This window comes from Numenius arquata, chromosome 23, assembly GCF_964106895.1.
Source record: "Numenius arquata chromosome 23, bNumArq3.hap1.1, whole genome shotgun sequence".
NCBI lineage: Eukaryota > Metazoa > Chordata > Aves > Charadriiformes > Scolopacidae > Numenius > Numenius arquata.
The window spans coordinates 7,507,776-7,529,077 of record NC_133598.1 but is presented as its reverse complement, the minus strand read 5'-3'; the positions used below and the strand labels follow the sequence as shown (position 1 = coordinate 7,529,077).

The window sequence follows — 21,302 nt, the reverse complement described above, 5'->3', positions numbered from 1 at the left end:
TTCAGCTTATCATGGATTAATAACTGTATCATAATTAATCTCTGATTTTATTGAGTTGGTAACTTCAAATAAAAAAATAAATTGATTAGCTGTTAACTTTTGCTGGAAGGATTTTCTTGAGGCAGTGCCTTCCCCGTCAGGGCGCTGCCCCTCCGCTCGGCGCCCTCATTTCTGCCCAGAGGCTTCAGGGATATTTTTTTCCCTGACACACTTATTCTAAAATGATCCTTAAATTTTAAAACCCTCAGCCAAAAAACGATGCAGAGAGGCTACTGGGCTTGACTTGGCTTTGCTGTTGTGTGGTGCTCAGAGCGAGGAGGAGGTTGGAGACCCCCGATGCTCTGCTGCATCCGCGGGAGGGGTTTGCCTTAAAAATAAAATAAAAATTAGAGACCAAATCAAAAGATGACAAACTAAGCTGATATATATTAAGTATAATTTTGGGGTGGCAGCCGGGTGCCTGGGCCCTGGGGGTCAGCGACCGTGGGGGGTTTGGGGAGGAGCGGGATGAGCTGCGCTTTCTCAGTGCATTGAGGGGAAATGGGGGGGTCTCAGGGGACCCGCAGGGTGATGGCAGGGGGCGAGGAGGGTGCAGACGTCGGGGTGCTTTGCACTGGGTGCTGCCGGGATGTCAGAGCCGGGGAGGCAGAGGCTGGGCACGGAGGATGCTGCTGGCAGTGGCGATTTTTTTTTTCCCCAAATCAGGAGGAAATTGCCCCGTGTTATTTTTAAGCCCTGTATTTTGTGAGCCAGCTCTCCTTAATCTTGGATTTTGCTGTAATTTTCTTCCATTTGGTTTGCTATCAAGTTGCAACAATAGCATTTTATAGCTACTTAGCTCAGGGATGCGTCACACGTGATCTTAATTAGAAGTGGATTAAGAGCAACAGGGAACACGCAGCCGTGGAATATTTCACAGATTCCTGTGTAGCTTCAGCTCAGCAGATTTGGGAGAGGAAAGCCTGGGATTTATTTTAAGTGGGAGAAAAAATGGTGAAAGCGGCAGCCAACCATGAGCGTGTCTCAGCTCGTTAGCGGCCGCCGATCACTGTCCCAAATGAGCACCGAGCCCGGTGGGGCCTTTCCCGGGGCCAAGGTCCCCCGGGGAGGGACGGGGGGTGCTGGGTCCAGGCCAGGCTGCTCCAGGGTCAGGCATCGGAGCCGGCCGTGTCCTGCTGGAGAGGGCTCGGCTGCGCAGCCATAAGTGTCCCCAGGGAGAGATGAGGACACGCAGGACCTTGGTGGCCCTGTGGGATGTGACCGTGGGGGGGGACTCTGCTGTTCCCGGGGATGGGGACAACCACTGGCCCGCTCTGGTGTGGGAGGGGGGCAAAGCATCCGCTGCATCCCGCTGCATCCCACTCCCGCGCCGGCTGCTGTCACTGGGGATCAGAGGTGCCGGATAAAAGAGGTCACACTGGGCTGTGCATGCGAGGGCTGCGTGGCCCACGCTCCCAAGGCGCCGTCCCGGAGAGCCCCAGGGCTGAGCAGATGGGGGGGACCGGGGCACGGTGACAGCGACAGGGACGTGACTTGTCCGGGGTCTGGATGGCCAGTGGGGCTGAGGACGCAGCTCGTCCCTCACGGTGTCCGCTGCGCCCCGGCTGCGTCTGTGCACGCGTGTGCACACGCGTGTGCTGCTCTCCCGGAGAAAAGGGGGGGAGCAAGCGTTTAAAAAAAATAAAAAATAAAGGCAATGTGGAGGGGAGGTGGGTAGGACTGAGCTGGGTGAGCGCGAGCAGAGGTTTGTGGGTAGTGTAAAGCTGTCACTGTGATTTAGGGCCGGCTGGTTAAACTGTTTTATGTTCACAGACAGTAAGTCGTAAGCAATATAAAATTTTCTGTGAAGAGATGATCTTCCCTCGTCATGCTTTATGCCGTCTTTCCCAGATTGATCTCTCCTTTTTATAACCCCTCGGTGTCGCGGCGCGGCTGGGCAGAGGGAGAAAACCCGATCCTGGCCATTTGAGAAATGGCAAGAGCCTGAGCCCCAGCGGAGGGGTCTGTGCCCAGGAGGGGAGCGAGGGGCTGGGGGGGCCGAGCTGTGGCTGGGGGGCTCGGGTCCCTCAGTCTGACCCTGATGGCTGCACCCCCTTTTTGGCTGTGTCAGGCTTGGGGGGACGCGGGGTCCGTGATGCTCTGTGGCCACGCAGGGAACCTGGTGAGGCATCGCTGTGTCCTGCTGCTGGAGACCATCCCTCCGGCTGTGCCCGGTGCTGCCGCGGCACATTTTGCTGAGCCCGTGCGTGCCAGGTGGGGTGGCCACGGGGGATCAGTGTGTGCCCTGGGATGGTTGTATGTCCCTCCAGCACAAGGACCCGTGGCCTTTTTCCCGCGGCTCCTCCCAGGGCTGCAGCCACCGCTGGCTTCCAGCGCAGGAGAGCTCGTGGTCTGTCGGGGCAGAACCGCGTTTAACTGCAGCCGTTCCACAATGGCCCTAAATCACGTTCCCTTCCTCCTTGTTCCTCCGAGTTGTTGCTGCTTTTTGGAAACTCGCAGACGTTGCTGCTCGGGGTCACCTTTGGTATTTTCTACAGCCCTGGATCTATGAGTAATAGTTTCATTGATGTTGTCGTTGCCACGTCAGCGTTGTCTTGGCTTGATTTGCCCCTGCCTCTGGAGCGTGTCCCCGTCCCCATGGTTCTGCCACACAGACGTGTCCCCGGCAGTGGTGGGTCCCTGGGAGCCCCCCCAAGGGGCACAGAGCTGAGGGGGACCTCGTGGGCCAAACTGGGGTCAGCGTCACCCCCCGGCTGATTAAGCACTGAGAAGATTTTGGGTAGCTGGTTGCCATGCCAACCCCCAGCTGAGCCCACGTGGGGGCTCAGGACCCCTGTGACCCCCGCCGGGAATCAGCGCGGGGCTGGGGGATGGCAAAGTCATTTCACCCTCCCGCCAGGAGGATGAGGAGGGAGGAGGAAGGCAGGGGCCATGGGGGGCAGCCCTGGGCCAGGGGAGGGGGATGGCGATGCTGGGCCGTGTCGGATGCTGCTGGGGCTCCGTGGGGCTGGAGACCCGGCCGAGGGGGCCACGGTGGCAGATGTGCTTGTGGCACGGTAGCCAATGGTGGCTCAGGGATAGCGTGGGGTTCGTGTCCCCACAGGCTGCTCCCGGCTCATACCCCTCACGCCACAAAACCTCTTCCCGATATTTCCAAGCTGTCGATGCCAGTTTTCGGAGGTCAGGTGCTGGGTGGGCTCCACGCTGACAGCCCCGGGCGCCCTCGTGCCGGGGTGGGCTCCAGGGGTCCCGGCAGCGGTGGCCGAGCTGGGGGTTTCAGACAAAGCAGCGGGGGCTGTGAGCGGGGGGCGCGGAGGGTTTCTTCCCGCGCCGAAGTGCGGCTGCAGGTGAAATCCTCTGCCCTCTTTCTTCCAGGCGGGCCCTCCCAAATTAGATGGAAAATGTTACACTCTCTCTGTGAAACTATTTACAGGTGTAATTTCCATCCCCTTTCCTGATAATTAAATATTTTTAGGTCATCCAGTTTCTCCACCCTCTTTGCAGACCTGTCCTGGATGCCTTCGTAATTAGACATCTCCCTGTGAAAGATGATTAAGGCGGGAGGCGGCCGCCCTGCCCGCGGCGGTTCCTGACTTCAAGCACTTGCTCGTCCTTGAGGCCCCTCGCGGGCGACCAGCCGGGGGCACGGGGGGGCCCCAGCACCTCGCGGAGGGGACAATGGATGGAGTAGCCCCTATTTAACGTCCCCAGACCCGGGGACCCAGTGGGCATCCTCCGCGGTGGCACCCAGGCAGCAGCTATCATGGCCTTGTTGCTAAAGGGTGAGGATTTTGTGAACGCACATTCGAGCAATTTTAAGCTGCTTTTTTGAGGTGGATCCTCACTAAAATGAGGGGAAAATAATGTTTTAACGCCTTGCCCTGCAATGAAAAGGCCCTCAATGGCATGGTTTCCATCTGGGTTTGAAGCTGAGACATCGCAGAGGAGCTGGGATTAATGAAAGGACAATATTGTTCCCTGCTCCTGAAACGGGGAAGATTAAAGTAGCCTGGAGAGGAAAAGCCGAGGCGTTTGCCTGTTTTCGTGGTTCTCAGCAACGGGATGAGACCGGACCTTCCCTTCGGGGGGAAACCAGAAGTTAAACCCCCGCACCCTGGCTGCAGCCCCCTGTGGCAGGGGTGGGAGGGGGTCCTGGCAGCGGTGGGCAGTGTGTGTGTCCCCCCCCCGGGGAATGGCCAGTGCTGCGAGTCACCCCCCCACACACAGACAAATGCATCGTTAGCTCCCCTGGCTCGCTTTGCTCTTTTTCGATGCGCAACAGAAATCTTCAGGAAGAATTAATTAAAAAAGTCGGGATGCCCTGATCCCATCGGGGTGGGAACCTGCGCGGGGACTTGGCGTTTTCACCGGGTCCCTGTTTATTTGTGGGGGGGTCACAAGCCGCAAACCTCATCTTCTTTGTGCGTGAACCCCCTGGGGGGAGGATTCAGCCCTTAAAATGTTATCTTAATCCTGAGCAAACTGGGAGTGGAAAGGTCAGCGCCCGCCTGGCCTGGGGGGGCCGAGCCCCCCTGCTTCAGCCGGGGCTCACGTTACAGCACGGGAGAAAACCGATAGCGTCCTCCAGGTGTATCGCTCCTGATCCTATCTGGCATCTTTCACCCCCAAATTATACCCTAAATCCTCGCTGAACAAAGTCAGCCAGAAAGGCTCTGGGCAGACCTGGCTGGGGGGGAGTGGAGGGGGGGGAGCGCTTCCTGCTGGTTTTTATCCCTCTCTTTCCCTTCTCGTTTATTGATGTGTTCGTTGCCTGATTCTGGTCACTATTTGCCAGGTGGCTTTTGGAGTGTAAGGCCCAGGGAGAGCTGGTCCCGGTCTCTCATCCAGCAAGGACTTTAACGCTGCCCTCATTAGGTTTCAGAGTAATCGCTCTGTGGTGGTTCCTGGGTCTGTCCTCACAAAGAGCCCAGGGAACTGGTGGCCTTAGGGACAGCCCCTGTCCAAACTGGTCCCGATGGGTCGCAGCTGGACCCGCTCTGCTTCCAGAGAACACTTCCCACCTCCCGTCCCCTCCGAGCGCCAGCTCCTGGGCTGCAGGATGGGCCTGGGCAGACTTGCCCGAGCAAGCCCAGCTCTCCGGCGGGCGCAGGCGGGCGCTCCCCCTCTGATGGCATGTTCGGGACTTGCCTCTCCCGGGATGTGAGCCACTAGCTGCCGGCCGAGGAGTGCGGGGGGCTAGTGCGGGGGGCTGCGGCCGTGCCGGGGCGGGCAGACCCCTTTGCAGAGAAACTCCTGGTTTCCTCCGTAATGCACTGCCACCAGGGCCCTGCGTTGGGCTACAGCCCGTGTCGAAGAGCCGTGACCGCGGGGGAGTGTGTGGCATCTGACACAACGATGCCCGGTGGCTTTGATATTATTTTTTTAGTGCCACCCACGGTTTGTGTGGGGATGGTAAAGCTGGTTGTCATGGCCCCTGGGTGCCCTTCGCAGCAGCAGGTGCCGGAGAGGATGCTCGGCAGCAGCAGCCCCGTCCCGCAGGGGACACTGTGGGGAGAAGCGGCCGTGGGCTTTGCCCCCCTGGGTAGGGGGTGGCTGGCGATGCCCCTGGGAGGGTGGGGGGGTTTGTGCCGCTGCCGTGGGCCAGCATGGGGTCCACGTACAAATATAGCAAGTTATGTCCCGGCCGGATCCACGCTGCGTCGCTGGGAAATTCCGGTGATCCGCTGCGGTGGGCAGGAGGCGTTAATGGCCGGGCTCTGTAATCAGTACCTGTAATTAGCCTCTGCTCCAGATGGCCTCAAAGGCTCGGCCACCAAACACCCCGTCCCGGGCTGCCGTTCCGCTCCCACCCCTACGTGTCACGCTGGCTCGACCCCTCTCAGCAGCGTGATGGCAGCCGGGACCTGCTGCCCCACGGGGATAAACGGGGCACCAGCCGGAGCCGGGGGGGTTATTTATTGGTGAAGTTCCTGTGTGGAGCTCAGGGGGCTGCTCAGGGCTTGGGGGGAGGGTGGGTGGATGATGGAGTGGGGGGTTCAGGGCTGGCCGCTGGCCTGGCCCAGTCCCTGCCGGCAGGGCTTGGAGGTCGGGAGATGCCCAACTTGACCACGGCTTGTGGTGACCCCAGGAGAAAGGAGAGCAGCCCCCGGCCGGTTGTCAGCCCCCCGCTCCTCCCGGTCTTTACATCTCCGCGCCCCCCGCTGCTCGACACTCGCTTGCCGTAACACCAAACTGCTGATGACATTAAATAAATTAATATGGGGTTTAAATAGCCTGCCGGGAGGCTGGTAACAGGCGGCGCGGGCCCAGCTGTCAATCCCAGATTAGCGAGCGCCCGGGCTAAACTTGCTGCCGCTAACGACCCCGAAAGCAATACCTCACACCGGGGGCACTTGTACCCGGGGCATCGGCCCTGCCCCGGTGCCAGCCAAGCCTGGGTGGGTGCAGGAGAAGGACTCGTGGGATGCCCTGGCCCCGGCAGCAGCGTTGGGGGAGGGGGGGCTCTGACAACTTTGGGTACTTTTCAGAGCACCAAAGTGCTACAATTTACCCTGAAAGTGCCTGCTTTGGCTGCAGCACCTGGGAAGGGAATTTGCATCTCTTGGTTTCCTTCTTCGTTTTGGCTCTGCTGGCGGCTGGAGGAGAGGGGCTCCTGCCCAACTCTTTGAATTGTTTGACTGGAGGGAAGTATTTAAATCCCTCCTTGTTCTCGTCTCCATTTCGGGAGGGAGATGATTGTTTCCTGTTTTCACAAGCAGCTTTTTCATCATTTCCCTCTTTAAAAGGCACCACACCATCAAGTCATGAACCTCCCCTCCCGAGATGCTCTGGAGGCCAAAAATTCAGCCCTGAGAAGGTGCTGAGTCCAACCGCCTCAGTGTTTGCTAACAAATACGATGGGGAGGGCAGCAAACCCTGGGCTGCAGGGCTGACACAAGACCCCGGTCAGGGGGGGCTGGGACAGGCTGCCCACGTCCACCCGTGTCACCCCACAAGGTGATGTGGTGCCCGGACTGGACCCTGTGCTTTTCCAACAGCCAGGGCCGGGGCAGAGCGGGGCAGGGACATGGGGCTCCCCCTGTCCCCATGGGGCCACACGGATGGGTGCTCCAGGGTGGGATGGGAGGCTGGACCTCTCCCGTGTGTGTGGTGGAAGCAGCGATGGTGAGTTCATGCTGCTGCGCTGGGGCAGGCGCCGCTGTCTCGCTGGTGAACCCCGAAAGCCGAAGGACGCACCGGTGACCGGAGGGGGATGCGTGGCTGGCGTGTGCAGGACGTGCTCAGCGTCCCGGGGAAAGGAGGCTCACACAGTTGAGGGGGGCGGTCGGCCCAGCCACATCCCACCAGTGTGTGCGTGTGTCCCTGCACACGGGGGAGTTTGGGGAGCGTTACCCAAGGGGGGCTGGGGAGGAGCTGTGGCCACTGTGTCCCCTCCCTGAGCAAACCCCGCGGTGGAGACCCAGCACAGGGACATCTCTGCAGGTGCTGCCCGACCACGGCCACCCCAAAGCAGCCCCCTCGGAGGGGGGGGTCCCAGGCACTCAGCTCTGGGGGGTGCAGATGAAGCCAGCCGTGGGGTCCCTCCTCCCCGCTCAAAGTTTCTTTGCTTGGGGAGCCCCGGGTTCTCTCCGCGCTCGGCTGGGGGAGAAAAGGGCTCTGCCGGGGGGCCGCGGTGGGGCCGGACGCGCGGGCGAGGGGCTCGCACCCCCCGGCGGCATCAGGCTGTTAATTAGGGGGTGCGCGGCGGAGCGGGGGCCGCAGGCGAGCCCGCCCTCCCCTCTTTGCCCTCCCTCCCCTCTCTCCCTGCCCTCCCCTCCCTCCCTCCCCGCAGCCCAGCCGGGCGAGCGGGAGGCACCAGCAGCGCCGAGCCGAGGCAGCCGGATCCAAAATGCTTCTAGGTGGGTGAAACGCAACTTTCCCTCCCCCGCGGGAGCTGCCGGCCGGGGGGTGCTCAGCCCCATCGTCCCCCCCCGCCCCCCCCCCCCCCCATCGTCTCCTGCTCCCCGGCACCGGACCCGCTCGCAGCTCCCGCCCGGGCCGGGGTCGCGGCGGCCCCGCGGTGCGCGCAGCCCCCGGCGGGGGCCGGGTCTCGGCCGGTGTGGCCGCGGCGGTGGCACTGGCGATGGGAAGGGGGTCCGGCGGGGCCGGGGGGGCCCGGCGGGGCTGGGGGGCGAGGACCCGGGCGCTGCCGCTGGCCCGGGGACGGTCCTGCCCTCACGGAGCCGGTTGAAGCGTTCTGCCGGCAGCGGCGCTTGCCGGGTGGCTTGAGCTTGAGAAAATGGAAATAAATCAAGGTACGAGTTGTTCTTTACGGAGAAAAACATATCTAATCGTTTCTTATTTTGTGGGTAGCTCTGCGAAGCTTATGGGGAGGGGGGTGGCTTTTGTCCCCGTTGCAATTTTGACCACGGACTTAACTCTTAATACTGAAAAATTGCGATGGATTATTTACTGCCAGCAAAGAGCTCCAGAAACGTGCGGTGCTTAAGGAGCGCTCGGGAGCGAGGGGCTGGTAACAGACTCGGCATCAAACACAAATATTGATTCACCTGTGGGGTCCCCATCCTGCTCCCATCAGGGCTTCAGCGGGCTAAATTGTCCTCATCTGGTTTTCTTCTCTCTGAGCAATTCAGGTCATTTCCATTCCCTGTTCTCATCCTGCCCGAAAACCCATGTAAAGAGCTGTTCTTTTTCTTTGCGTGAAGGAAGCCGTGTACCGTACACCCACAAAATGGTCCCTCCCAGCCCAGGCATACACGCAGCCTGTTTCTTCGGCTCCCAGCCTGCTAATCCTAATTACTTACGGGATTCAAGCTGAGTTTGATTCACTGCATCTTATTGATTTTTCCCAGGGCTGCAAAAAGAGGAAGAAACAGGTCGCGCGCTGACAGGGCTCTATTTTGCCCTTGCTCTTCGTTTGGGGGTCAGCTCCGACTTGTGTTTCTGCTGCACTTGCGAGGCGAACGTTTGATGCTTTTTGTGTGAAATAAGGCTTGGGGGGGAGGACGACCTTTGCAGGAAAGGCTGGGGAAAGCTGGCGGGGGGGTGCTGGGGGTGCTTTGCTCTGGCTTCGGCTCTCTGGGGCTCGTGGAGTGGAGCCGCGGTGGCAAATGGAGCGTGACCGCTGCCCCCGGACCCCTTCCAGGCGCAGATTCGGGGCTGGTGATTTCGGTGCTTTTGTTATTATCGGCATTAACTTTCCATCAGGCTCCTGGGGACGGAGCATCGCCCCCGGCTGCCTGTGCTGGGCAGGGGTGGGGGTCCGGCGGGTCCCTGCGGGCAGTGGTGCTGGTTCTCTCCATGTGTGTACACACGTGTGCGGCGTGCACATACGTGTGTGTGCGTGTCTACATGCGGTATCGCAGGCGGGTGCTTGCTGCTGCCGGAGTGGCTGGGGAGACACGGACGTTATTGAACTGGCACCTCTGACAGGGCTCCTCCAGGCGCTGGCGATGCTGGAACAGCAGCCCCCCCCATCCCCATTCCCGTCTCCTGGGGATCACTTCAATTTTTCTGATAGTTTGAAACACGGTCTTTTCCCTGCGAGCTGTCTTCCCCTGCATCTCTGGAGCGTGTAATGCTACTCAGGGTGTTTATCTGGAATACTTGTTAGGCAAAGCAGGTTAAAAAAAAAAACTAAGAAAAAAAACCCCCAAGCTTGCTTTTGGCCTTGTGCTCTCAAATATGTAGGAAATGTTGTAAAGCCACTAAAGCTTCCATTTTGAGCCCGTGGTGCCGGGGGCTCGTGGGCGATCTCCGTGCCAGGGCCGGAGCAGGCGCAGGGTCATGGTGCTCAGGGTAGGGAGAGGCGGTGGCTGTTCCCTGCGAGGGTTAAACATCCTCTGCCCCCCCCGTGTTCTAAACACCCCGTCAAAAAACAGTGGGAACTCGGGGTCACCCGGCTTCACTCCGTGCCTCTGCACAGGGTGGGACCACGCGTGGGTCCTGATGCTGTGAGTTTGCTGTTGTTAATTGGCTGCTTAATGAGGCTTCCTGCCCTCTCCATGGCTGGGGGGGTTAAGGGGGACGGGAGCCTGACCTCCCTCAAACCTGGGTCTGGCTTTGGGGCTCCTTCATCAGATGGTGGGACTGAGCTTTCCCTAAGGTTGTTTTGGGTGAATTTCCCTGTAAATGCAGCAGTTGTTTTTATTGCCAGGAGCTTGCTCTGAGAAATGGCCTGGGGAAAACATCTGTCCCCTGCTTTCAACTGTGAGCGACACCCCCGGGGGGGGGCACGGGGACTCTGAGCTCCTCCGACAGCCTCAGCCTTCCCTTCTGAGTATTTTTAGACCAAACTGTCATCTAATCTTGACCTCCAGTCTGATGTGGGCTAGAAAATATCACTGCGTTTCCAGCATCAAGCCGAGGGTATAATTCACAAATTTTTTTAGACCGTTTTTATTTCTCCCTCTCCTGGTGGGAGCGCCGGGTTCCTAACAGGTATTTTGAGCAAACGTGGAGTTTTTTGAAGTTTCTGTGGGGATGATGCTTCCCGCAGGCTGGTGGCGGCTGCGCTGCCGGCACCGGGGCTTTGATGGCCCATTCCAGCACCCGCCTGATGTCCTGGGGCTGGTGATGACTCCAGGGCCTGGGCATTTCACAGATCGCTTTTTTTTCCCTTTTCTGAGCGTGATGCTGGAAGGAGTGGGCTGCCTGTTCCCACTCTTCTCCGAAGTGATTATATTAGCGCGGCCTGGGTAGGAGTGGCGGAAATTACAGTGAAATACTAGCAGTAGGGAATAAAAATCTAATTAAAAAATAATGACAGATGTGTGTCTGCTTCCAAACCCCAGGCATGGCCAGGCTGGCCCCGGGGCAGCTGCCGGCGGGACGGGCGCTGTGCTCGGGGCTCCCAGGAACAGCAATGGGGTCACAAAGCTGGCGGGGGGGGGGGAGGCAAAGGGCTGTGACCTTTCTAAAGCTTGGGGGAGGGGGAAACGGAGATGGATTGGGGTTTGAAAGTCTCAGCCCCCAGTGACTTGTGCCCCTGTGATCTGAGCTGGCGGGACCCCCCACAAGTGGGGTGATTCCCCCTCACTCCCCCAAGCAGCACTGGGAGGGACTGGCTGAAGCCTCGTGTGGTTTCACTGCTGGGGGGACATCGGGGGGAGCCGTGACACTGTCACACGGGGTAGTTTGGGCCTCACCGTGGTGGTCTGCGTGCATCCCTCTGGCACCGCTGGGAGGGGACAGCCACCAGCCCCGAGCCTGGCTCTGCCACTGACCTGCTGGGTGGCCCCAGCCATGTCACTTATCCTTTCCGAGCCCATCTGTCCCCTCAGGGCCGGCAAGGGCCAGCCCAGCCCCGGTGTGCGAGGGAGGCACCTGCCTTCAGGTGCTTCAATAATAGAAATCATTAATTTTCACTGCTAATGGAGGAAATGCTGCACTATGAAAAATGTGCGTTGGCTCAGAGGCAATTGAAAAGGCTGGGAGAGACGGGAGCCCCTTAATTTGTTCCAAATTGGTTATTTCACTGGAACGGTGAGAAAGCATCAATTTGAGTATCTTTTTTCCCTTTCATTTCTGTCAGTCGCTCCCTGGCCGTAATGAATTGGACTCGGCTGTAATTTTTATGATTTAAATGATGCCCAGAATAAAGGCTGAACTAATCTGGGGCTCCGGTCTCCCCCCGCAGGCTCCCCGTGTTTCAGAAGGACCCTGCCCCCCCCAGGAGAAGGTGATGGTGGGGAGGGGGGAGGGCAGGAATTTGGGGAGCGGAGCCCGGGTCGGCGTTTAACACTTGCCACCCCGGGTCAGGATTAGCCCTGCTCCTTCCCGAGCTCCTCGGTACCTGTCGGGGGGATCAGCGGGGGCTGGGCTGGGATGCTGAGCCAAGGGGGGGCTGGACGGGGGCTCTGCAAGGGGGGCATCGCTGGGAATTAAAATCCAAGGGGAGGCAGGCTTGATGCTTGTGGCCATGGGGAGGAAAAGAGGCTCGATAGAGCAAGACCTGCGTCCAGTTTTGCCCCCCAGAAAGCATTTATTTCACCAGTTGGGCAGGGTTATCGCTCCCTGCGGCTCCCGGGAGCTGGATGCGACCGCGCTGCCTCTCAGGGACCAGGGGCATCAGCCGAGAGGGATCCCAGGGTGGGAGATCACCCTGTCCCTGCTCCTGCTCGTCGCCGCAAGGGCTTTGCCCTTCTCAGCTGCTCTGTGGCGGAGCGGGAACCGGCCCCGTCTGATGGGAGCAGCCTTAGCCTGGAGCTGGGGTCGCTGGCGGGGGAGAAATGAGCACTGCCCGCCCCCCCCCTTCCCCAGCCCAGATGAATAATCCTGTCCGTGGCCATGCCCCGGAGTTTGCAGGGATGTCATCTGAGTTTATTTCAAGGCTCGTTCCCTGCCAGCTCAAGTCACGCAGCAAAAGGTTGCAAGGAGGCTGCGCAGGGGAGGGATGCAGCCTCCTGCGAGCTGGGGGGGCTGGGGCTCCCCGTGCCAGCCACTTGGGGGGCTTCTTCCTCCAGCAGCACCCCATGGTCGCCTCTCCGTGTCCCACTGCCCACCTAGGTCCCTTCACAAGGACCTGAGCGAGCCCCTGTGCCCGCAGCGGTGCTGGAAGGCCCCCAGCAGCAAGGAACAACCCCCCCAGCACCTGGGGAGAGCTGGGATGCAGCAGGGAAATATTGGGGTCCCCCAGGATGCGCCCCATCCCCTTCCCCAAGCCAGGGTACCTGCTCCTCCCCGTGACCCCCCCGGTCTCTGTACAGCGACGCTGCCAAACAGCAGATCCCACGGGATGAGCCAGCGCTGCCCGATCTGGCCGGGAAACAGCCCCGGGGGGCTGCGGAGGTATTTTTAATTTGTCTGAGCTGACAGGGTGCTGAGTGCTGTCTGCGGCGCGGGGGGACGGCTCTCTCCTACACCAGAGGCGGCTCCTCGCAGCCCCCGTCCTCCGCCACACACGGCTGAGAGGAAATGGAGCTGTCACCATCTTTGGGTGCGAGGGATGCGGTGGCAGCAGTGGGGGACAAAGCCCGGCGGTGGGGCTCGGGCTGCCCCTGTGCATCACCCACCCCCTGGGCATCCCCCCACTGCTCCCGGCCCCCGGTTCATTTGGGGGCCTGTTGCAGATGGGGCTTTGTGGGGAGCGGGGACCTGCAGGGCAGCGTGTGCCTTCTCTCCCCCCAAAATCCTCCCTGTGCGGAGCCGGGGTGCCCCCACCTCATCCCCATGCGATGGAGGGGAGGGGGCAGCTGGGAGAGACCGGCACGGCAGGGTGGGCTGCGAGGGGCTGGGGGTCTCTGGCCAGGGGTCAGCGGCTTCGGCAGCACCAGCAGCTCTGCTTCCCTGAAAAGCCTGAGTCGTTGCCCAGAGCCCGGCTTAAAGCCGAGCAGGAAAACAAAACCTCATCAAATTGTTTGGACTCAGGGATTTAATATCTTTTGGGATAACGTGGCTGGGTTTCCAGGCTGTTCTCTTCAGCTTCGTGTCGATGCGGTGAAAAACCCTCAGGGAAACCCAGTCCCCGGGCACGGGGGTGAAGCTGGCAGGGTCTGTCCCTCGGCGTCCCCGGTGGGAGCGATGTCCCTCGGGTCTGGTGGGGCCGTGGAAGGCGCGGGCTCCAGTGGAAAGTGTGGCTCACGGGGCAGCGGCCGCCCTCGTGCCCCGCTGATGATGAATGTGCTCGTGCAGACACGGCACCTGCCCCCGGGCGCTCGAGGCATGTCCCGGGGGGGGGAAATAGCAACGATCGCATCAAACCAAGGCTTCTGCTGCTGCTGCACAGGGGTAAAGGGAAATATTTCCATTTCAGCTCCTTTAGGAAGGGCATCTGACATCCTGCAGGGACACAAATGCTCGCGAGGGTCGGGGACATCCTGCAAACACTGCCCAACATCCAGGTTAGAGCTGGAGGCTTCCAACAGAAATGTGACTTTATGGAGGAAAGGGAAAAAAAAAAGGGCCATTAAAAGGCTGTTTCACGTGCGGTGTTTCAGCCTGGTCCCACGAGTGTGTGTGGCGCTGGTGACAGCGGAGGGGAGGGTGGGCAGTGAGTGCTTTTGCCAAATTCACCTGTTTTCCAGGACTTTGCCTGGGGCTCCGTGGGGCTCCCTGTTCCTCTGCTCCAGGCTCGGTGGCTCTCCTGATGGTGTGGGGCAGGAGCATCCCGCGGGGTCAGACCCGTCTGCTCACTTTGGGAATGGGGGGAAAAGCAGGACCCCCAGTCCTGCCGGTGGGTCCCAGGGCCGTGGGGATCGTCAGCCCCAGCCTGCGGGGCCACCGGGACCAGTGACCTTTGCAGTCCTGCTCGGGACGCAGCGAGCCCGGGGATGCGGCATCCTCCTGCCTGAAAACTGATTAAAAAGGCTAAGTCCTCTTTTCTCGCTTGCATTAGCACAAGAATAAATAGTGCATATTTTCACCCCTGGGAGCCCGTCTCTGGTTTCACCCAGCTCCTGTTCGCATTAGCCCTGGGCTGAGGTGGCCGGGCAGGAATGTCCCCAGCGCAGGAAGAGCCTCTTGCCCCGGGACATGTGGAGGAGCCCAAAGAGAGGAATTCACCGGGGGCCGCGTCCCTTCCCTGGTGCGGAGCCAGCCGGAGCCAGGTACAATGCAGCCCCTAATCCCGGCACATACCGAGGGGCCACAGACCTTGTCGGGGCCGGTCTCGGCACTGGGAGCAGGGGGAGTCGGGGCCGAGAGCATCCTCCGGCACCCGGGCACCGTGTCCTGGCTGGGGGCTGGGGAACAGGTGGGGTGTTCCCAGCGGGGGCTCCCATGGGACACTGGTGCTTTTGGGGATTTTAGTGTCCTCAGGAGACTTGTTTGAGGGAAAGCAAAGGTGGCATAAAATCCTATTTTTGGAAGAAGTTGAGGGGGTCTAAATCTCACCTGCATTTAGTGCTAAAAGAAAGGGGTTTTTGGCATGAGTGGAGCCCTGGGCTCGTTTGGGACCCCCAGCAGGAGGGGCTGGGTGCCAGGCGTGGGGGCCAGTCCAGTCCAAGCACTGGCCCCCAGTGCAGACCAGGAGCGCAGCGACATGGGGTTGGGGCAGGAGCTCGGTCCGAGTCCTGCGGAGGGTCCGGACCTGTTTGGTGGAGCAGCTCGTGCCCGTGGGCAGGAATGGGAGCTTGTGGGGCGCTGGGGTCCGGGCTCTGTCTGAGCCCCGAGACACCCATCCTGGCTGGACATGGGCACTTTTGCAGCTCAGCCCTCAGCCAAGGGACCCGGGCTGGTGGTCCCAGGTGGCCAGGAGCTGGACACCCGATGCCCATCGCCTCTGCTCTCCTCACACTGTGGGGGAAGGTGTCCTTGTGGGGCAGCAGCATCCACAGGGCTGCTCCCCTTCCCCAGGGGCCAGAGCCCATCGCCTGGCCACTGTGGCCACCACCCCCATGGCCAGGCCACCGCCACGCGGCCTTCCCCGATCCCGGCCACCACTAGTGGCCACTGCCGCCGTGGGCTGCCGGGAGCATCCGCGGAGCCAGACAGTCCTCGCCGCAAGATGGCTGCTCCCGTGCTCCCGTGAGCGCGGGCGGCAGCCGCAGGCTTTGTTCCCGCAGCCGCCGCGCTCGGGGCCGGTGGGACGCTGAGGGGGGCCACCGGGGCGGGGGGTGCTTGCCGCTCCCTGCCTCCCCCCCACCGCCTTCCTTTTTATTTATTTATTTTTACTGGCTTTGCATTGTTTGGCAGGGTTTGGTTTTTTAATTAGATTTTTGATATTTTTTTTTTTCCTATTTAAAAACCAAAATCTGGGAAGTTTGCAAGCCCCCTCACCCCAAGGCTTATGGCAGCCTTTCAATGGTACGTATGTAGGGGGAGGGCGGGCGTGCGGGCCGGGGGCACGCAGGGCTGGGTGCTGGGCTCGCATGCTGCTCTGCTCACCCTCACCCTGGCGGGCAATAGGTGGCCAGTGGCCGGTAGCCAGGGCTGACGCACCCGGGTGTGAGGGTCAGAGCAGTGGCAATTAAATCCTGCCCAAACTTCCCTGCAGGGAGAGCTGCTGCCCCGGCGGGGGGAGCCACAGGGTGGCGGGGGTACGGCAGTGTCACCCCGACTCCTGAGCCGCCTCCCAGGTCCCCGAGGAAACACAGCGCGGCTTTTTCCCGTGGCCGGGGAGCGAGGTGCACGGTGAAGGGTGCCTGGGGCTGGTGCACGGCAGCGCTGCGGGGGTGCAGTACACGGTGCCATGGTGCCCCCCGCTCCATCCTGAGCTTTCCCAGCCCCGCACACCCCAGACACTAAAAACACTTTTTTTTTTTTTTTTCATTTTTCCCCTTTCCAAGGTAGCAGCTTTTGCTGGAGCGAGTCCCGGGGCTGGGTGTAGGCGGGGATGGGTCTGGGAGTGAATGGGGTCGGTGACAGGGAGGGGATGAAAGAACCCCCCCCCAGGGGCTGTGCATTGTCCCGGTGTCACCCAGGACACGGCGAGCTCGACGCCTGCCTGGTGCGGGCATCGGGGCAGGCTGGGCACGTCAACCATGAGCGAGGCTCTCGACGATGGCAGAGCCGTCCCTGCTGCTTGGTGGCTCCCATGGCCACCTCCTCTGCTTCGGGGACGAGTCCCGAGCCTTGCGGGGGCACAGCGGGGACACTGGCGCAATCCCAGCCCTGGCAGAGCCCGTGTCCCCGGGGAACGTCTGACGGGTGCTGGCAACGGCAGAGGAAACATTGAGACTGCCTTTATCGGGGCTCCGTTTGGGGTTTCGATCCAGTTCATGGAAGAACATGAGGAGGATCGGGCTGAGTGGGGCTCGAGTATGGGGAGGGAGTTCAGTGGATGCTCAAATGCTTCAGCTGCCGGGTTTATCCATGTGTGTAAGTGCTTTGCAGCCTCGGGAGCCCTGGCTGGAGCAGGTCGTGGCTGGGCTGGGTGCTGGCAGCAGAGCATGGCCCCGTGGCCACGGGACACAGTGTGGCTTTGGCAGTTTCCTGGGACGGAGACAAGCAAAGGATGAAGGAAAGCACACCCATGTGCATGCAGCCCCCCGGCACGTGTTTCTGAGCTGGCCTCCAGCTCATCCTCCTTCGGCTCCAGGTCTCTGGCACTCACCGTCGGCAGCGGGGGCTGCTCCTCGGGGGCTGAATGCTCGTTTCCAGCCGTTTGGTTCAATGCTGGTTCCAGCATCAGCCGCGGCACTGGAGGGTCTGGGGTGATGGGGAGCGTGTTGGGGTGTCCCCGTGATTCCGAGGAGTTCCAGGCGTGTGTGCCAGTCCCACCATTGACACCCAGAGCTGCCAGTGACACCGGGGCTCGGTGGGATCCCCCACCCGGTGCCGGGGCTGTCACACAGCCCTGCCTGCCCTCAGCTGCCGTGGTGCCACCGCAGCGCTTTGTTAGCGGGCAGGAGCAAACGATGAGCTCAGGCTGGGGTTTGCAGGGCCCTAATCCCTTTCCCTTGTGTCTCTTTCATCTCCAGTCGAACCAGGAGAGTTGTAATAGACCTTCTTACTAAATTAAATGTAGAGGCTGCTCCTCCAAGGCACGTCTCAGTTCAAGCGTAGTGTTTGATTTCCCAGCCACAGCAATATGGTGCCTCCAGGGAAAAAGCCAGCTGGGGAAACTTCCAATTCCAATAAAAAGTGTAAGCGCTATTTCAATGAGCACTGGAAGGAAGAATTTACTTGGCTGGAGTTTGACTATGAGAGGAAACTCATGTTTTGCATAGAGTGTCGGCAGGCGCTGGTGAAGAACAAGCACGGTAAAGCGGAGAACGCCTTTACTGTGGGCACGGACAACTTCCAGCGCCATGCCCTGCTGCGGCACGTCACCTCTGGCGCGCACCGCCAGGCGCTGGCAGTGAACCGGGAGCAGCTGGCCTTCGAGACCCGCGTCCACGGCCACCCGGAGCTGCGCTCGGTCATCAAGGTGGAGGTGAACCCGGCGAAGGTGGCCGTCCTCACCACCGTCTACTGGATGGCGAAGGAGGAGATCCCGGAGGAGAAGTGCTCCTCCCTGCTTGACTTCCAGAAGTTCAACCTGTGCCAGGCACTGCTGGCTTCCGAGCACAGCGAGTTCTACCACCCCAGCAGCATCAGGGAGATGCAGGTGTGTATGGCGGGCTGGGGGCTCTGCGCCCGTGTCTGACAGTCGTGCTGGGGCTGGATGGTGCCGGGGGGCTGCCTGCACCCACCACCTTCAGCGGGGCAGGGTGGGTGCCTGTTCCTTGCTTCCCAGTACTCCATCGAGCATCGCCAGTGCCCGCTTGGCTTCGTTCCGGGTGCTGCGTGTGTGAACCAGAGCCTTAAGCACGAGCTCCCACCACCCGGGCCCCGGTAAATGCCTCACCGGGACCAGAGTTGTCTCCAGAGCAGGGATCACTGGTTCCTGCTGGTGGCACAAGTCCAGGAGCACCAGAGCTGGGTGCCCTGGGGGCTGGCAGGGAGCTGGTGTCCCTGTCTCAGGGCAGAGCAGGGGCTGGGGCTGTTGGGTGCCCAGGAGCACCCGCAGCCTCTGCGTCAGCAGTTGCTGATGGACAGACCTCCATCCCCATCCTTGGACAGGGAAACGTGCCCCGTGGCACCAGGACACGTCCTGATGTGCTTGGGACCGCCAGCCCGGTCCGCACAACCAGGCTGAGCCAGGGTGAGCTCTGGTCCCACGGGGGAGCCAGGCAATTCTCCTCTTCTCCGGGAGTTTTGGTGGAGACTGAGAGTTCCTCCACATTAAACATCAATGTGGCACTTTCTTGGTGCCGTTCCCCGGTTTGACAGACCAGGAGAAGGCGATGGGCTCCATCGAAGGTGCCTCTGGCTCGTGGTCACACGTGTGGTTCCAGACGGGCAGGGAGAGTGGGAGCATCCTCTCCGGACCAAGCCTGCCAGGCTGCACGGGGGATGAAAGCCCGGGAGTTCAATTAGCACACGAGCACTGTGGGTTTCTCCTCTTTTGCCCTAAACTGAGTGATCAGAAAGATCAAGTAACCGGAGAGTTTAGAAAGGATTTTCTTAATTTTACAAATGCTTCATGCCTGTTAAAATCAAACTAAATTTTTAGTGAGTCTTGGCCATTTGCCAGGCTTTTTTAGATCTCTAAAGAGCCTTATTTTGCTGCAGATAGACTAAATCCACTAATTAGATTTCTCAGCCTGAAGTGCTACTTACAGCATTCGCACACACCGAGGAAGTTTCCCCTTCAAACCGGGGCGTTTGCCTGAGATGGGGAAAACGCAGCAGAGAAGGAAGAGACGTGAGAAGGTTTTGGTGCTGCTGCTGCCCGTGCGTGGCTTGTACAGCGCGGAAGCGATGGCTGAAGTTTGAACACAGGCAGTGGGTTGTCGGCGTCTTGGCTCGCTCCCGGCACGGGCAGGGTCTCGGGGGGCCGGGGGCTCGGTGCTGCCCCAGTGCCATTTGGTCACGCTGAAGCTGTGGGGCTCCGACCCCTGGCTCAGGACAGGAGCCCCCGGGCTCCCTGCAGCTTCACCCGGTGCCTGGGCTGCAGGCTGGGAGTGGGAGGAGATGGTGTATTGGGGAAAAAGAAAGGGATTTCCAGCTCGCGTGTGCGGTTGTATTTACAGCCTATTTCAGGGCTTCTCTCTGGTGGGGACCCCGCGCCGCTCTCGGGGCGATGCGAAGGCGGGAGCCGTGCCGCTGGCGTTGCGCCGGGTGCTCTGCACCTCCCGCCGGCTTTGGAAGTTGATCTGTGTTTCTCTTTCCCCCCCGCCGCCTGCCCCGCGCACCTCCTCCGCCTGCCCCAGGCAGCCATCGCCAAAGTCCTGCACAACGAGCACAGGCACAGGATCAAAGCCTCGCCGTTTGTCGGGCTGGTGGTGGACGAGACGGTGGACGTCCTGGAGCACCGCAGCCTGGCCATGTTCACCACCACCGTCTCCCCCTGCAGCGGGCAGACCTCCGCCACCTTCCTGGGGAGCTTCGAGCTGCCCGCCGGGGAGGCCTCCACAGTGGCGGGCAAGGTGGGCGAGGTGATGCGCTCCTTCGGCATCCCCACCATGAAGATCACCTGGCTCAGTGCTGACAGCGCCTCGCTGGTGGCCGAGCGGCTGAGCGGGGTGGGGACCGCGCTGACCTCCCTCTGCCCGCTCCTCATGGAGATGCACTGCCTGTCCCACGGCAGGTCCCTGCTGCCAGCCGAGAGCATCGTCAGCATTGAATACCTCCAGAAATACGAGACCACTGTGGACGCCGTGTACAGGCTCTACTCCAGCTTCAAGGGGGAAAGCAACGGCCTGCAGGAGCTGCGGAGCGTCCTGGACCTCTGTGAGATAGACCTCGGGAGCCCCAAAGCCATCCACTGGACTTCTATTTTCCCAGCTGTGGAAGCCATCGATTCCTCGTGGCCCACGCTGGTGCTGCTGCTGGAGAGCGAGGCAGAGCGGTCACCGGTGGCCCATGGCCTCTGCGAAGAGCTCAAGAAGTTCCAGTTTGTGGCCTTCACCAAGATCCTCCTGGATGTCCTCCCCATCTTCCAGAAACTCAGCCGCTTCTTTCAGATTGAGGACTTTGACCTCTCCATCCTGAAGCCCATCGTCTCTGCCACGGCCACCACCCTGCAGGCCCAGAAGAGCACCAGTGGCCAGAACCTTCAGGAGTTCCTCAACGAGATGAATGAGCACCCACGGGATGACCGGGAGGGTGAGAGCCGCCTCTACTACAAGGGCGTTGAGTTGGCCAACTGCTCCAAGGTGCACCTGAAGCACTTTGAGCGCCTGAAGGAGAGCTACCTGGAGAGCGTGCGGGGCAACCTGCTGGACAGGTTCCCCAGCAGCGTCCTGGAGGCCATCAGCTCCTTCTCAGCCATTTTCAACCCCAAGTGCTATCCCCAGTCTTTGGAGGACATTGGCAGCTATGGGGTCAACGAGCTGAATTTCCTCCTGCAGGCCTACTCCCGGGTGGTGGTGAGTGAGAGGGCCCTGAGTGATTTCCCCCTCTTCAAGCGGATCGTCTTCAGCCTCAGCCAGCTCTCCTTCAAGGACCTCTGCGTCAAGCTGGTCTACAGCAACTCTGAGATGCATGAGCTCTTCCCGGACTTTGCTGTCCTCGCAGCCATCGCCCTGGCCTTGCCGTTGGGCTCGGTCCTCGCCGAGAAGATCAGCCGGGGCCGGGAGCTGCTGAAGCGTGGACGGTCACACCGTGCAAAGGATGAGGGGCTCTCTGACCTCATGAAGATCGCCATCGACGGGCCGGCCATCAGCGAGTTTGACTTTGCGTTGGCCATCGAGTACTACGAGAGCATGAGGGAGTCGGGCTTCATCGTGGCGCAGGTGAAGTGAGCGGTGGCTGGCGAACGCAGAGCCCTGCGGGCAGGGAGCCGGGTCCTGCGGGCAGCCCCGAGGTCCCACTTGATGCCACCTTTCCCCATCGCTGGTCACCGCTGAGGCCGGGTGGTCGCTGGTGCATGGTGACCTCCTCCATGCTGGGAAGAGGAAACGGGATCCTTCACA

At 60.7% G+C, this 21,302-nt stretch overlaps 2 protein-coding genes across 2 annotated transcripts in view; both read left to right on the top strand.

Moving 5' to 3' along the window:
* The window catches only part of ZNF385C (zinc finger protein 385C), a 43,170-nt gene that overhangs the window by 6,267 nt on the left and 15,601 nt on the right, over window positions 1-21,302 (top strand). The window lies entirely within an intron of this gene.
* C23H17orf113 (chromosome 23 C17orf113 homolog) lies at window positions 17,432-21,131 on the top strand. The gene is made up of 2 exons (XM_074162783.1): window positions 17,432-17,950; window positions 19,599-21,131. The coding sequence occupies exons 1-2, from the start codon at window positions 17,432-17,434 to the stop codon at window positions 21,129-21,131; spliced, it is 2,052 nt and encodes a 683-aa protein (XP_074018884.1).

Bases quoted from the DNA above. Each gene is read 5' to 3' on its own strand.
- C23H17orf113 (XM_074162783.1), top strand. From the start codon at position 17,432: ATGGTGCCTCCAGGGAAAAAGCCAGCTGGGGAAACTTCCAATTCCAAT. The intron at 17,951-19,598 runs GTGTGTATGGCG...CGCCTGCCCCAG, and splicing joins GCAGCATCAGGGAGATGCAG to GCAGCCATCGCCAAAGTCCT.